This window comes from Triturus cristatus, chromosome 7 (assembly GCF_964204655.1).
Source record: "Triturus cristatus chromosome 7, aTriCri1.1, whole genome shotgun sequence".
NCBI lineage: Eukaryota > Metazoa > Chordata > Amphibia > Caudata > Salamandridae > Triturus > Triturus cristatus.
In genome coordinates, this window is record NC_140590.1 from 268,724,000 (window position 1) to 268,740,253 (window position 16,254).

At 45.0% G+C, this 16,254-nt stretch overlaps 1 protein-coding gene across 1 annotated transcript in view; it reads right to left on the minus strand.

Moving 5' to 3' along the window:
• Window positions 1–6,834: 6,834 nt before the first annotated feature.
• Window positions 6,835–16,254, minus strand: part of LOC146809384 (sodium-dependent neutral amino acid transporter B(0)AT2-like) — a 90,677-nt gene continuing 81,257 nt past the window's right edge. The window contains exon 12 of the mRNA XM_085616198.1: window positions 6,835–8,889. Coding sequence (XP_085472324.1) covers window positions 8,560–8,889 — 330 coding nt within the window. The 3' untranslated portion in view covers window positions 6,835–8,559. The remainder of the gene's footprint in view (window positions 8,890–16,254) is intronic.

Below are 16,254 nucleotides of genomic sequence, written 5' to 3' on the forward strand. Positions count from 1 at the left end.
CTCTACTGAAACTGAATACACACCCGCCTCTGAAGTGACTAAGAGACTGCATTCCTGCTCATCATCAGCATGTACTTGCACCTTACTGAAGGCAGTGAGAGACAGCTAAGAGCTTTCCTTCAGGGTAAGGACGGATATGGCAAGTACCTACTTTTCTGTATCTCTACAGGAGCTTGGGCAATACTTACCTGCCACTCTTCTACACTAAGAGGCAGAGCAGTGTTCATTTCATACTCCGAGAGGAAGAGGCAGTGTAGAGAGAAAGTATGTACTGCCCTTCCTCTGCATAAATCAATTGCCAAGGAGTATTGCTATTCCTCTACTGGGTCTGAGTACCTGCATTACGTTCACAGAAACAATTAAACTACAAGTACATGCTTTTCATCTGCATAGTGTACATATACCTCCCCTTACTTAAGACTTAAGACTATTAAGCCCTGCAGCTTTCTATGTTTCATGAACAAATAGGTCTTCACGTTAGACCCTTCTACTGACTTACCTGATTGTATGTAGGTATTAGACATCAATTTTAGATTTCAGAGTTGGGAATTTTGTTTAGTCTGTAGTTAGGAACACCAAAAGCATTAAACTTGATCATACATGTGATATGTCTACAATGGTCCAAAAGTCCTAGCCTCCCAAGAATAAATAAAAACAGCTGCATATTTGGCGAAAATAGTTTAATATTCACAAATGTTAAACATTTGACACTTTCACACTTCTATTGGCATTTCCTCATGGCTCGGGCGTAGGGGCGGAATGATAGCAGCACTAAGGTATGTTACTACCTACTGAGGCATTGATTGTTTCAGTTTGTTATCCACACTTCTGCAGCTGCACCACTGAATGTAGATATTTTACTGTATTGGGAAGTCCAACACAGATGGAAAACGAGACTAAAAACAACAAACAAGTACAACCCATTAATAGAGCGAATGAGGCAGTAACTCTAGGCATTTAAACTTGAATGACAGAGTGACTTTCAGCTGCAAAAAGGAAACACAAGCTGCATGGCATGTGGAACTGAAATATCTACTTCTCAGCGACTAGCAGAATAGTCTACTTACAAAAGGCCCGGAGATCTCAGGCTGTCCCAGGTCAATCGCTCCGCTGCTTACCAAGGCTTGTCTGCCACATCTCCTTCCCCCAAACATTGTAGTAATGCTTTCCTCAATCTACAAAATTGCCCTTTTGAAAACTCAGCAGAGCCACTATTTACGTGGCACTGGTTGCATATCCTTGACACACTCCGATCACTCCAAAGACATCAGGGAAGTGGGGACATGAGATGGGAAAGGAAGTACCAAGAGACAAAAATGTGTAACGTTTTCCCAAGTGTTCTCCGAGAGCTTCCTCTACTGTGCTTTAATCACACTTTGAAATCAAGGCATAGAAAGACATTAATTTATTCCAAATCAAATGCTAATCTGTACAAATATACACGGTGCCCTGCAAACTGTTGGCTACTCACACCTGACGTGACACCATGAGATCGCAAAAGATTCTGCCTATAAACAATTTCCCTCTATATACTATCTCTTCCGGTTTCAACTAAAAGGATTTCACCAGTCTTTCATACTGCTTTGGTGTGGGGGCCGATAAATAGCTGTCTTGGACATCTACCAGTTGCTTCTCTTTTTTATATGTATCGGCTCATCCAGTTACTAGAAAGGCACGTTGCAACATTACCATGAGCAGTCAAGAAAATACAGGTAAAGAAACTGCGTCAATTGTCATTTGACTGAATCTATGCCAGTGTCTCCTTGCAACTTTAAGGCACTTTGATAGATAGATCTCTGTTGGTCAGGCAATAAGTGAGATCACAGTAAAACTGGACAGTTTTTGTCCTTGGATATGTTGTCCTCACTTCACCATAAGGATTAGGATTTGACAGGACTTAACACAAAAATAAGCTTGCAGGGTGGAGCACAAAGATAAAGCATGCTATAACTGACAAGCGGAGAGACCAGTAAACAATGGTTGCAGGCAAGGCATTGGGAATATCCCACCATCCTTATTCTAGAAGCTGCTGTCTCCACCTACAGGCACTTCATGATATGAGCACCAAGCCTGGGTGACATCAACGACTACCTGCTATACACAGTAAAGTGGCACTGAATAGAGGCAGTTCCTGCTTCCAAATCCTGGCAAATTATAATTATAAAAGGAAGACATAGGAGAGATTTGCTTTACAAACAACATGGCAGCTGTTTCTCTCTGCTGTCGGTGTCTAGTTTAAGTCAATGTCACTGGTAGCTATAATAAAGTGGGTGGAATAGGTAAAGTAAAATTATGACCTACTTCTACAGTTCACACAATAAACCAAATTAAATCTTGCTACTTAAAAAAGTGATGCTACTGCAAATCTCAACGTACTATTTTTTTATTTTTAAAAATGTAGTTGGTCCTGCTGGGACGTTTATCTGTGACTTGCAGGTTATGAAGCAAACACAAGGTTATACTCATGTACCAGAAATAGAGCTATATTACAAGCTCAGAAGGATCACATTGGCTTTAAAACACTAGAGCCTGATGAAATCTGCTCCCAAGTCACTTGGGAGCAAGCTCAATGTCCAAAAAGCTCCCCATCTTCAACTGCTCCCTCGCCTTAATGGACTGAGCTGTTGCTAGTGCAGCACGCGTTTGACATTTCAACATATTTTAAAACACAAAACGACATATTTACAGAAACAGCTTTTATCAAACTACTCATATTTATCTCTAAAATATCAGACATCTTTCTAAAGGCTTAAGTTAAAAAGAATTCACAAAATACATCTGTACATTTATGTACTTGAAAACAAACAATTTACATGAAGGTGCAAGGTCTGAACTGTTGTAAATCATTACGTTAGGCACTCGGCTGCATGGGTCATGCTACCAGGATGGCACACAAACAACTTCATTTGTTTCCTAACTCGTGGCTTTCAAAAGTCTTCAAAGGGAAAACAGGAGGCAAGTGCAAACAATAGGAGTACCAGAGTACTCTGTATTTCCTCTCTGTAATTAGAGTTTACTGCGTCCTTTGTACCCGAGCTGTTACAAACCCATAGGCAGAGGAAGCCTGGACCTTTAGTAAAGTTAGGTATTTTCTGGCAAACCGACACATCAGAGCTGGGGTGGGTCAATCCCACATTAAGTGTCTGACATCTGGCTGTCTCTGTTAGAGCCCTACAGCCCTATTCACTTTTCGGAGGCAGCCCAAGTGTTGGAGAATCCGAATTTCATATGGGCAGGTTCAGGTCTCCTGCTGTGCTGTTCACGTAGGGCCGGTAAATTGCACATGAAAGGTTGCACGCAGGTTTGGAAATTTCTGTTGGTCCCTTTGACAAGATCAGGCAAGCAGACTGAGGTTTGATAGTAGGAGTACCCCCGACAGCACATTTTATTTCTACTTCTCTTGAATGTACCAAAAACCTTCAATACATTGACTCTATATAGTCACAGACATGAATTACCTCATTTCTATAGTATCCAAGGACACATTAACAAAGCAGTTACACTACTATGTCTAAGCCACTGCAAACTTGAACTAGGACTCTTCAGTGTGCTGCACCTGAACCACACGCATTGATTTCCTGCAGGTTCACAGTTATATCAATAAAGAGGACATCTCATAAGACACAACTCGAACCAGCTGTGCCCACTAGCCGTTACACAAGATGCCAAAGAAATGCCAGTAAATATCACCAATCTATTTCTCTTAAAGCCAGCCCTGATGGCATCTTAGGCCAAAAGAGGCATCAACAGAAAAGGAGATGCCATATGCCCATGGAGGCTAAGAACCAATACAATCAGGTCAACTTCAAGCCCCAGTGTTGTACAAAGTACATGTGAGAGGCTAATGTATCAATTCAGTCTCAGAGTTCAAGGAAACATGGGGAAGCTATCTCCACAAACCGCAGCGCACACTGGAAGTGTCTGACATTCACAAAGCATTGTTTACCATCAAAAGGCAGGACTGAGTTTAGGCAGGATTATAAAAGCCTGATGCCCAAAGTAAGGAACTTCTGGAAAATGCCTTCAGGATTACATCTAGCAATATGTTCAAGAAGGGTGGGTGCCCTTCAAAAACCTATAGCATACGATGCTAAGATTTGAGGGCACCTTTTGCAAATGACAGACTGCATGTTGGCAGGCATGACTTTCTTACTTGGACAGCATGTCTGAAAAGCAGTATTAATGAGGCAGAGTATTTAAAATGTCAGGTGTGAAATGCGACTGACTTACCATTGCTCAACTTGCCTTTTAAAGGCGAGTTTAGTGAGGCTGTCCCAGGTCATATATACCTTTCAGAGGCAAGCTTGACTTATGACAAAACTCTTATCCGGCTCTACTAGCCTTTCAGAGGGACAGATCCTAAGTGTAGGAAAACCATCAAAGCATTTAGAAAAACAGTACAGCTCATGGAAAAGCATAATCTCATGTGCTGTGAGGTCTTCTTCAGACTGCATTGTTTTCACAAATTAGACGGCAAACAACATTGATTGGTCCATGAAAAACAAGACAAGCTTAGATTGTCCAATGCAGACAGAAAGGCACCCGTCTACCCATTTATCCACGCTGGGTTGAAGGTTCGCTATTTTCACTGTCTGAAGATTGTCACAAACTCTACAAATCACAAAGTGTTAAGAGAAAGGTGCACCAAAAATTAAACAAAACCAAATAAACCTACATTTCTTCTGCTTTCAGCAGAAAATTACACTTGGAAGAGTCAGGAAGACTGGGACTCAGACCCAAATACATAACGATAGACAATACTGAGTTGGAAGAGCAGCTCAAAGAACTCACATACTGAACATGTTTGGATGTACAATGGAAGACTGAAAAAGGAAGCTCAATCAATATGGAGAAAGGACATATCAGACAAAACTATCAATGAAGCTCGAGGTGAATACTGAATTCTGAGTACCTTCTATTTGTAGTGTTCCACTGCTGTCAGGATTGCCACGGTGAACAGTGATATAACTTGGAACCCACTGGTACTAAGTATGTGACTTGTCTTTTCAATGTGCCTGTTCAGATGCCCACTCTACTTACAGTTACCCTCTATCTGCTCCACGTATGCAATGGTACCAGCAGGAGGGGTTTGTTCTAGGGTAGGGAGGGCAGGTAGCTCTATGCTTGCTCTCAAGAAGATTGGTAGGTCAGGTATAGATTTCTCCCTGACATGTAACCTATCAATCTCATTTAGACCACAGCACACTCCCACATTCCTGAATAAACATAAGTAATAAACAGAGTTTATTACAAGGTATCCAGGGTTGTGCAGCCAAACCTGGCATACATCCTATTAAAGCGCATTCAGAAATGCTTTGTCAAGGTATAAACCAAAGCTCTTGCTGCAGCCTAGCACATTTAAACCATATTAATGTCACTAATGAAAGTAGTGACAGATGCTAGGACTCCAACAAGGTGGGGATTCAGGTTGCTACATCTTGTAAAAATAAAATCTGTATGAGGGAATTGCCACTTCAGTGACAGCTTTCCCTTTTTCTTTACCTCCCTAAAGCCACACATATTGCCTTGTGGACCTGTGTGGGCTTATCCTTTCCGAGTAAGCATAGAATCAATTCTCATTGCTTTACAAATCTTTGTTTCTAAGTTTTCAGCATTTTGGCTTAGCAATAGGCACTAACTTATCGAAGAGAAAACAGTGATTAGTCCAAATGACAACTGTGTAATGCTAAAAAGCACTGCATGGAAGATTTCAGCAAGCACATGAATCTCCAAGCGCAATGGACCGAATGATTAAAAACCAACTCCGATTCTAAGGACATAGGCCTACTGATGAAGGGTATTAGTGGAGTGCTGGAGTTCCGAGTGCTATGAAAAACAAACTAAAATTCAAAGATTTCCTAAACTGTTTTAGATGTTGTACAAAAACACAAGCACATGCCCTTACCAAACTACACCCACACTAAAACCTCCTCCACAAAAAGCCTGACATAACCAGATGCAGGCAAAAATGAAGCAAAAAAAAAAAAAGTCATGCGAGCTAAAGCTCTTCAAACGTTTCTCCAACTCAAACTAAATTATAACTGCCACTCTGTTTTGCTTGTGGAAAGAATCTAAATACCAGGCAAAGAAGCCTGGCACACACCCCAGAATCATTTTAAGGCATGGGCAAAGTGGGAAATTGCCCAGAGCCCCCATCTTTCAAGGCCCTCCTGGGGAAATGAAGTGTCTCCAGCTTATTTCTCTATCTTAACTGTTAATGTACAATTCAATATTGTTAGCCAATATAGGGCTTGAATGAGCAAGAAATGCCTAATAAAAAATAAAAATGTGCCTCAAACGAGGCCCCTAAAGAAGACACTGATACATCCTGCCCCCTTGATATTCTGGATCAGTCTGTGCACTGGAAACAACAGGAGCTAGGGTATCAAAGTATCCTTGTCGATACTGTTTCTACAGTCTCGATATGGGCTTAACCAAACTGCAGATGAAATTCCAAAATCCGCTTGGTGCTAAATATCACCTGCATGTTGAGGGGAAACATGATATCATAGCATAGCAGCACTGCTAGAGACAAGAGGGGAATTGGTTTGGTGGTTGTGATGAAGCACTGATTGCTATGAACACAGGTTGTTGGGCCAGTAACAGCTCAGAGCTTGCACTCAGAAAGAAACAAGTGACTTACTTACCTGTAACATTAGTTTTGAAGCTAGAAACTCTTCGAGGGTAACATGATGTGCATTATTCTGACATCTACTGTTGGTCTGAAAAGTCTTTGAAACAAGTTATGTTTCAGTTTGGGGGTGTCGTATATAGGCACAGAGAAGCCTACCTTTCCCCAGGATGTCGGACGAAAGAATCAATACGTAGACATGCCGTCATTAAAGTCTTAAAAATGCAATACAATTGTAGTATAGAATGGACAGAGAGTCTTGTGCTCTGCAAACTCAATTTCTGAGGTGGTGACTGTTGATAGCAAGGCAGGCTACAATGTCCATGGTGGCTTCCGTTCTGCCATTGACATTAACTACGAGGAGAAGCCTTTCATGCTTAACCCAGACAGAGGTATAGCCAAGCACAAGGTTTCCTTATCCTACATAATGCTGCTCTTCAGTAAGCATAACTCCACAGCTCCCCTTCTCTCCTGTTGCTGCCATAAATGAGCTTGTACATTTTTCAGAGCAGAACATAGTTGCAAACAGAATGAATGCCTAAGGTTAATTCGTTTTCAGGGTGTCCATCATGGAAAATAGATAATCACACAGAAAAGGGAAGAAAAAAATGGTAAGTAATAAAAATGTGATACCCAGTCTGGTGTCATCAAAGAGAAAATGGTGAACTGTTGATAAACTGCAAAACATTCACAAGAAAGGGGGTAGAAATTCCACCAAAAAGGTTAGGGGCAGGTGACTTGAGATAAAGGGGAGCTACAGGCATGATACAGAAAAATAAAAATACAAGAAAACCATTTTAGCGTGGTCCTCCGGTCATCAGGGGAACATTCTAGAAGGTGGGAATTTGTATGATGGGGACTGGAGATTTCCAAGCATTCTCACTCACTGATTTACTGGTTTAAAAAACACAAAAGTGCTCACAATGCCAAATCCTCAGTCAAGAAGAGTGTTGTGGGAAAGACAAATCTAAGGAAATCAGGCGGTTACCCAATAACCACTCATTACAAATGGTCTACTACTGAGAGCTCAGTCTGTACCACCAATGAAACAAAACTTGGTCTGATCTACGAAGTAAAGCTGTTGCATTCAAGAATGAGAAATCACTTTGTTTAACACTTTCAATAAGAGCTTCTTTAGGCATTCTCAAAATTATAGTTCTCTGTGTATTAGCTGCAAACAACACTTTCTCTCATCCCATTTTTACCCATGAAAGAAATCTCCCTTAATCTTGCCCACCAAGGACAGCTTGCTTAACCCAACAATGAGAGCCCAAGCAGTCGAAAACCAAAATAAGCTCTCCTGCGAGCACTGATCTGAGGTAGATCATCCACTGTTCATTCCTCATAAGGGATTGTGTAATTTTCTCTCCACCAGTCAATAGTCATGGTAAATGTTGTTTTGGCAACTGATTGTTGTGCTCCTTGTTCAATGGCAGAGTCCTATTTCCACTGAACAGAGCACGGTGGTAGAAAGGTTCTATTTCCACAGAAGCATCTTTGAGAGCGATGTTTCCATCCTGTGCCTACTGTAGTGCTTACAAAAAACGGAAGCTGAATCATCTGCCAGTGTCTGAGTCCATTAACTGCAGCATCCCTGGAATGGGTGTAGGAGCTTCCAGGCTACTCTGGGTCCCGCCTGATATGAGAGGTAGCGATCATGGCAGGTGGGAGCAGGTTGGCAGCTTTATGAGTCTATTCTACCTGCACAAGTGCAAAGACCACGTTTATTGGCTCGAAGGATGAGTAGCCCAACACTTGTAGCCTTCGATCACAGAACACCATCAACAGTGAACCAGTTTCAATGACCTGACCGTGTCAAGAGTGCACAACTCAGTCCAGGACCTGGTGTAAGGAAGGGTGAGTGATCAGCCCCTTCTTTGTAGCAGTTGCTCCATATAATAAGTCTAAAACCTTTCATCTGCCTGGATTTAAGTTAATGGTTGGTTGCTGTCTTCCTCTGTGAGAGGGCCCTGGGTGCCAGCAAGCAGGTTGCCCGTTTCAGTCATGTCCTCCATCTCTATGGGGACGTAAGCATTAGGTCGGCATTCGGGGTCTTCAGGACTTTCCTCCATGGCCTCGTTATCCGTGTTTCCTTGGCTGTAATCACACTCGGCATAAGTATCGGAGCTGTGCTTCTTTCTGCGTTCCTTTAGCAGCTGCTTCAGGAAGAGAGCCGGGATGGGCAGGAAGGCCAGCACAATTAGACCAATCAAAATGGCCAGAGCCCATGGTGGGTACTCGCGCTGTACTTCCAAAGCCTGAAAGAGAGAAACAGACTGCAGGAGTCAGATATCACCCATTGTTGATGTGCACCAAGGGAAAACGGCTAAAGCTGGAATATCATAAAGCAGCACACAGGGAATTCCAGTAACTAACACACTAACAAACTAACACACACACCTACCCCCCCCTCCCATCAACATCAACATTTGAGCTTTGAAGGGGTATGGCCAGGGACGCATGAAGAAGGCAGCGTAAGTGCAGAGCTCCAGGGCCCGAGGCCCGTGACAGCAGTCTTCCTGTGGCCCCGGAGCACTTTGTGGATGACAGAGTGCCGGGGCACAGCTTGGGGACCCTGAAGAGCATCAGCGAAGCCACGGGCCTTGCTGCGGGATGGCTGTTCGTCCTAACATCTGAGTTCGACTGGTGGCGTGGTAGGCCAAGATGGTGGATGCCGTGCCACTGAAGCTCTGACTTTACCGCAGACAGCTGAAGAGAAGAGGGCTCGCCCGCCTGAGACCCAGCAAGACCCTCAGGACGGTGAGACCCTTACTTCTATTTAACTTCACATTTTTATGGTATAGGTGGTAATTTAATATATCACTGCACAGATCACAAAAGTTACCTTCCCTCAGATGTAGGCGGTACGCACCTAGGGATGAGAGTACCTAGGTAAGAAACCCAATGATGACACCACACAACAAAGCACCATACTGGTGATTACTTACACCCCCAGAGGCAAATACTGGTTGAGGGTTTCAGGTTGACACTCCGGAAGGAATATGCTACTTACCAGTATTCATCTGTTCTTGGCATGTAGAGCTGCAGATCTACACACTATGCATAGATCGCCATCTGGTGTTGGGCCTGGATGTTTGCACTTGTTATTGTCTTGGAAAGTCTTTGGAAGTCACGAGGTAGGTGACTCCTCCTTTGGATCATAGTGCGCATGGGCATCGGCTCCATCCTCAGATTGTTTTTCGCCAGCAGGGACATGATGGAGCTTTGTAAGAAACAGGAAAGATGCCTATGTATGCTGTATCTAAGTAAGATAATACTGGAACAGATAAAGGTAGCCGGGGAGGCGGGTAGGCGTGTGTAGATCTGCAGCTCTACATGCCAAGAACAGATGCATACTGGTAAGTAGCATATTCCGTTCGAGGCATATAAGCTGCAGATTACACACTATGCATAGATTGTATAGCAGTATCCCCTCCTAGCGGCGACCACGAGTATTTGTTGCACTAGTTTGAAATAGTGTTTTGAGTACAGCCTTGCCCACACTAGCTTGTTGTTTAGTTTGCACATCGACACAATAGTGTTTTGTGAATGTGTGCGGTGTAGACCATGTAGCTGCTCTGCAGATACCGTCTAAGGTAATGTTCCCTAAAAATTTAATTGAAGCCCCTATCTTTCGTGTAGAGTGGGCTTTAGGAGGAACAGATAATGTACGTTTTGCTTTGTGGTAGCAAATTTGTATGCATTTGACAATCCACCTAGCTATCCCAGATTTTGATATGAGGTTGCCCTTGTGTGGTGGTGAGAAAGATACGAATAGTTGTTTGGTCTTACAAAGAGGTTGTGTTCTTTCTATGTAGTACAGCAGTGCTCTTTTGACATCTAAAGTGTGAAGAGCTCTTTCTGCGACTGTTTGTGCGAGAAGAATACAGGCAGCTCCACAGATTGATTGAGGTGGAAGGGAGAAATGACTTTAGGGAGGAATTTAGTATTAGTTCGGAGAACAACCTTATTATGATGCATCTGCAGAAAGGGTTCCTGAATAGTTAGTGCTTGTAGTTTACTAACTCTTCATAGAGAAGTAATGGCTACTAGGAAAGCAGTTTTCCATGTTAAGAATTGTAGCTCAGATTTATGTAGAGGCTTAAATGGAGGCCCCATTAGTCTTGTGAGAACGATGTTTAAATTCCACACAGGTGAAGGTGGTACTCGGGGGGGAATTATTCTTTTGAGTCCCTCCATAAAGGCCTTTATGGTAGGTACTCTGAAAAGTGATAGATGTTGTCTATTTTGTAGATATGCTGCTATGGCAGCAAGATGCAGTCTGATAGACGCGTAGGCTAAGTTGCATCTTTGGAGGTGTAGTAAGTAGTCTATGATGTGTTGGATAGACACATCTAGGGGATTAGTGTTGTTATGACAGTATATTACAAATCTTTTCCACTTGGCTGCATAGCATGCTCTAGTGGTAGGCCATCTAGCTTCTTTAATGCCGTTCATACAGTCAGGAGGAAGGTTAAGGTAACCAAATTCTAGGACTTCAGGAGCCAGATCGCTAGGTTGAGCTGAGCTGGGTCTGGATGTTGGATCTCTCCATGGTTCTGGGTTAGGAGGGGTGGAGAGAGGTGTAATTTGTGGTGCAGAACTACAGAGAGTTCCAGCAATGTGGTGTACCATGGTTGTCTGGCCCAAGTTGGAGCAACTAGGATGAGCGTTAAGGAGTGTTGCTGTAGTTTGCGCACCACTAGTGGAATGAGAGGGAGAGGTGGAAAAGCGAACGCAAATTTGCCTGACCAGTTCATCCTTATCACATTGCCTTTGGACAATGGGTGAGGATACCTGGTAGCGAAACTTGGGCATTTAGCATTTTCTTGGGTGGCGAAGATGTCTATCTGTGGTTGCCCCCACATCTGAAAAACGGTTGAAGAACTTGCGGATGAAGTTCCCACTCGTGGATTTGTTGTGTTTGACGGCTCAACAGATCGGCTATTGTGTTTTGGACTCCTGGGACATGTTGGGCTAGGAGAAAAATGTTCTGAGGTATAGCCCACCTCCACATGCTATGTTCGAGGTGAGAGAGCTTCAGAGAGTGTGTCTCGTCTTGTTTTTGTATAAAATACATGGCTGTCATGTTGTTCGTGCGAACTAAGACAGCTTTGCCTGATGTGTGTTTTTGAAATGCTTTTAAGGCTAGGAATATGGCTAGTAATTCCAGGTGGTTGATGTGGAGTAACTTTTGTTGATGTGTCCACCTGCCCTGCATGGTGTGATGTAGTAGGTGAGCTCCCCAGCCGGAGAGCGATGCGTCCGCCGTTATCACTATTTGAGGAATCGGCTCTAGGAACGGTCACCCTTTGGAAAGGTTCTTGGTGTTCCACCACTGCAGAGAGCGATGGGTACGACCGTCTACCAACACCAGATCTGTTAGCTGACCTTGAGCCTGGTTCCATTGGCGTGATAGGCACTCTTGGAGAGGACGCATCTGGAGTCTTGCATGAGGCACTATGAATATGCAAGAGGCTATCATCCCTATGAGTTGCATGAACACTCGAGTTGGAAGAGAGTGTTGCGGTTGGAATTTGGTGAGAAGAGCTTGTACGCTTGCTATCCTGTTGGGACTGGGATAGGCTAGCGCCCTGAGGTGTCTATTGTGGCACCGAGGTATTGTTGCATGTGGGACGGTTGCAGCTGGGACTTGGCGTGGTCTATTGTGATCCCAAGGTTGTGAAGTTGTTGAATAGTGGTGTGAGTGTGTTGTACACACTGATTGTATGAGCTGGCTTTTATGAGCCAGTCGTCTAGATATGGGAAGACGTGGATGTGCTGTCTTCTTAGGTGTGCTGCCACCACTGCTAGGCACTTGGTAAACACTCTTGGTGCTGTGGTGACTCCGAATGGGAGTACTTTGAATAGATAGTGCTGACCGTCCACTACGAATCTAAGATATTTTCTGTGAGCGCTGTGAATGGGAATGTGGAAATAGGCATCCTTGAGGTCTAGGGTAGCAAGGAAGTCGCCCTGTGAAAGCAGAGGAAGGACCTGCTGAAGTGTGACTATGTGGAAATGGTCTGAGTGTATGTATAGGTTTAGGGGTCTGAGGTCTAAAATAGGCCTTAGAGAGCCGTCCTTTTTTGGTTTAGAAAATAGAGGGAGTAAACTCCCTTGTTTTGTTGGTGCAGGGGAACTGGTTCTATTGCACTTTTTTGTAGGAGGGAGATTACGTCCTGCTTTAGCAGTAACAGATGTTCTTGTGACATTGGACGCTGTTTGGGTGGTATGTTTGGGGGGTAGATGCTAGTTCGAGACAGTAGCCTGATTGAATTATCTGTTGCACCCACCTGTCTGAAGTGATGTTTGCCCAGGCAGGGAGGAATTGGTGGAGTCTGGAGGCGTGGAGGGGTGGAGGCAGAGCGGGAGTTGTTGTTTTTGCCTCTGCCTTTGCTGTTGTTCCCCCTGTAACCCCCCTTTGGTAACCTCTAGTAAAGGTGGATTGGGTGGGAGCCTTGTAAGAAGTGGAGGGGCTATCAGAGGAGTAGCCTCTGTGGGTGCTTCTGAAGGATGAGCGATGAAAGGACCATATGGGAGCTTGCGACTGCAAGGCTCCCATAGATTTGGCTGTGTCTGTATCCTTTTTCATTTTCTCAAGTGATACGTCCACATTAGGGCCAAATAGGTGTTGCTCATCAAATGGCTGATTGAGTATGGAACTCTGGACTTCAGGTTTAAAACCTGAGATGCGTAACCAGGCATGCCTACACAAAAGGACACTGGTGTTTATTGTCCTTGAGGTGGTATCTGTCACATCTAAGGCACACCTGATGGAGGTGTTAGTGATGGTTTTGCCTTCCTGTATGAGTTCGTTGGCCCTGTTTTTATACCTGTCAGGGAGGTGCTGCATTATGGACTCAAGCTCATCATAATGTGCCCTGTCATACCTGGCTAACAGCGCTTGGGTATTGGCAATGCGCCATATGTTTGCTGCCTGTGACGCTGTTCGTTTGCCAGTGGTGTCCAGGAGTTTAGATTCCTTATCTGGTGGTGGTTCGTCACCTGATGTTTGGGAATTGACTCTCTTCCTTGCATTGGAGACTACCAAGGAGTCTAGAGGTGCGGGGCCTTTAATGTATGCTGGATCAGTAGGAGCAGCCTTATACTTTTTCTATTCTCAGGTTGATGACTTGAGCCGTGATTGGGTCTTTAAAGATCTCTGGTGCATGCTTAATGACCCCTTTAAGCATAGGTAAAATTGAGGTGGACCTTTGTGTGGTGTCAAAAGTGTCCATGACAAAATCTTCCTCCACTGGGACTGTATGAAGGGCAACCCCGGGGTACTGGGCAGCTCTGTGAAGGGGCTGGTTGAAGCCGATATCGTCCTCTGGAGGGGAAGGCCTGGAGGGATAGATGTCATCCTGTGGGGTGTAAGGGACGTCTGGGACACTATAATCATCCCAGGGGTCTGAGGAGCCAGTAGGGGTAGGGTCCCCTAGGGGTTGATCGTCCGCACCTCCCCCTGCATCATCTGAGGTGTTGTCATCATCATCATCATCATCATCATCATCATCATCTACTGGAGTAGGTGATGGTGTAGAAGAGCAGTGTGGTGGGGGTGGAGGAGGGGGAGGAAGAGGAGAAGGGATCCTTAATGGAAAGGTAGCAAAGTCTCTCTTTTTCGGTGGTGGAGCCGGTTCAGGCGTATCTATGGGTCTTTTCTTGATGCTAAGCATTAAGTGACCAGTCTTAGGATCCTTCACAAGAGTCTTTTGGGTAGGACCTGGCCGAAACAGTTCTTCTGTGGGAGGCAGATCCTTCGGAGTCGATGGCTTCGGTGCCGTATGCTTTTTCGGCGCCGACTCGATAGCGGTTCTAGGTTTGGAACTGTGCAGTTTTGCAGTGTCTTTGTCCGATGGAACCTGTTGTTGTTTTTTCGGCTTCGAAGAATGGGAGTCGGGGCCCTTTGGTGGTCGTTTTTTGGTCGGCTCCGATGGTGTTGTCGGTGCCGAGGAACCGGTGCTAGCCTTCGACGCCGAGTACTTAGATGTCGAATAAGCGATCGGCGTGGATGATGAAGAGGACGTCTTCTTTTTCGGTGCCTCTGTATGTTTTTCGGCACCGAGGTTAGGCTGACTCGAGCCCGAGTCATCTAAAGGCTTAGTAGGCTTCTTTACCGGGCCCGAAGGCGGGGCATGGGAAGCAGTCTCTCGATGTGCACCTGGGCCCAAAGGTGAAGGTGGTACCGAAGCCTTTTTTTAGAGTGTTAAGGGGGGGGTTGGGTCGGAGTCGACGTCTGTACTCACAGCCCTCTGAGCTGGAGTGATGTCTTCGACGTCGGGGTCATCTGCTTCGGAAGCGCTGATGAGGCCTTCTTCGACCCAACCTTGCTCTGGAACATCAACGCCTTCTTGGAAGATGTCGTCGGGGATCGAAGATGATGAGCGAGCCATTGTTCTACTAGCTCGTCGGTCCCGGATCGTCTTCTTGGAGCGGAAGGAGGCGCAAGCTGGACAGTCTCTGGCCTCGTGCTCCGGTGAGAGGCAGAGGTTGCACACCTCATGCAGGTCGGTGTGGGGAAACTTCAACCCGCATCAAGGACACTTTTTGAATGGTGTCCTTTCCATGAGCCGGAGATGAGGCCCAGGTAGGCCCGAAGGCCTACATCGACGACCGGAATCGAAGACTTCGAAGTTGAAGAGTCGCGTGGATTGGGAAAACGCGATCGAAACAATACCGTCGAGAAGGGACGGATTGCGCTTCGAAAGAGAAAACCGGTAACGGTTCCGACCTGGAGCGCAAGAACACATCCGAGCCTGATGGCGGAAAAAAACAATCTGAGGATGGAGCCGATGCCCATGCGCACTATGATCCAAAGGAGGAGTCACCGACTTCGTGACTTCCAAAGACTTTCCAAGACAAAAACAAGTGCAAACATCCGGGCCCAACACCAGATGGCGATCTATACATAGTGTGTAATCAGAAGCTCATATGCCTCGAACACCCAGACACCAAAGAAACCAGTTCACTCTCCTTTTGAGGTTATACTTATGGAAGCGGAGTAAACTCCCCCCACGCTTCTAACTCCCCTATTTTGATTTTTTTGCTACACTACAAAAGGCATGTACACACGGGCCCTGGCAGAAAGATGAGAGTAACGTCAATATCTACCCAGACTACATCATGATGGTATAATAACAACGAGGAACCTTCATTAGTGTCTAGCAACATCTACGTCACCTAGATCTCCCTTACACTATGATCTGCCCTGACCTGCAAAGCTTTGAATAATTATAAAGGGTGCATTACATTTTTGTGAAACTGCTACAGAGGTGTGGGACGAGTTAGAAAGACACAGCTAAGTGCTGGTGGAAAGGTTCACAATTTGAGCCGTGGCAAGATCGAAGAAAGGAAAGATACAGTAAAGCATTGCAGAATCCTAAGGTGCACCTTTGTGATGCCTTCTAAAGAGCGGGCCAAACTCAAACGGGACAAAGTAGAGGCAGATCTCCAACATGATAAGTCAATGGACATCGCCAATCGCGGGGAGCCCCTGGTGAGGGAAAGATGGGGAGAGGGAGGGGCAGCTGGAGAGTCACAGGGCAATGACTAGAAGAGGATTTAACAGTACAAGAGGTGCAGCTAGCTCTCACACAACTGCAAAATGGAAAAACCCC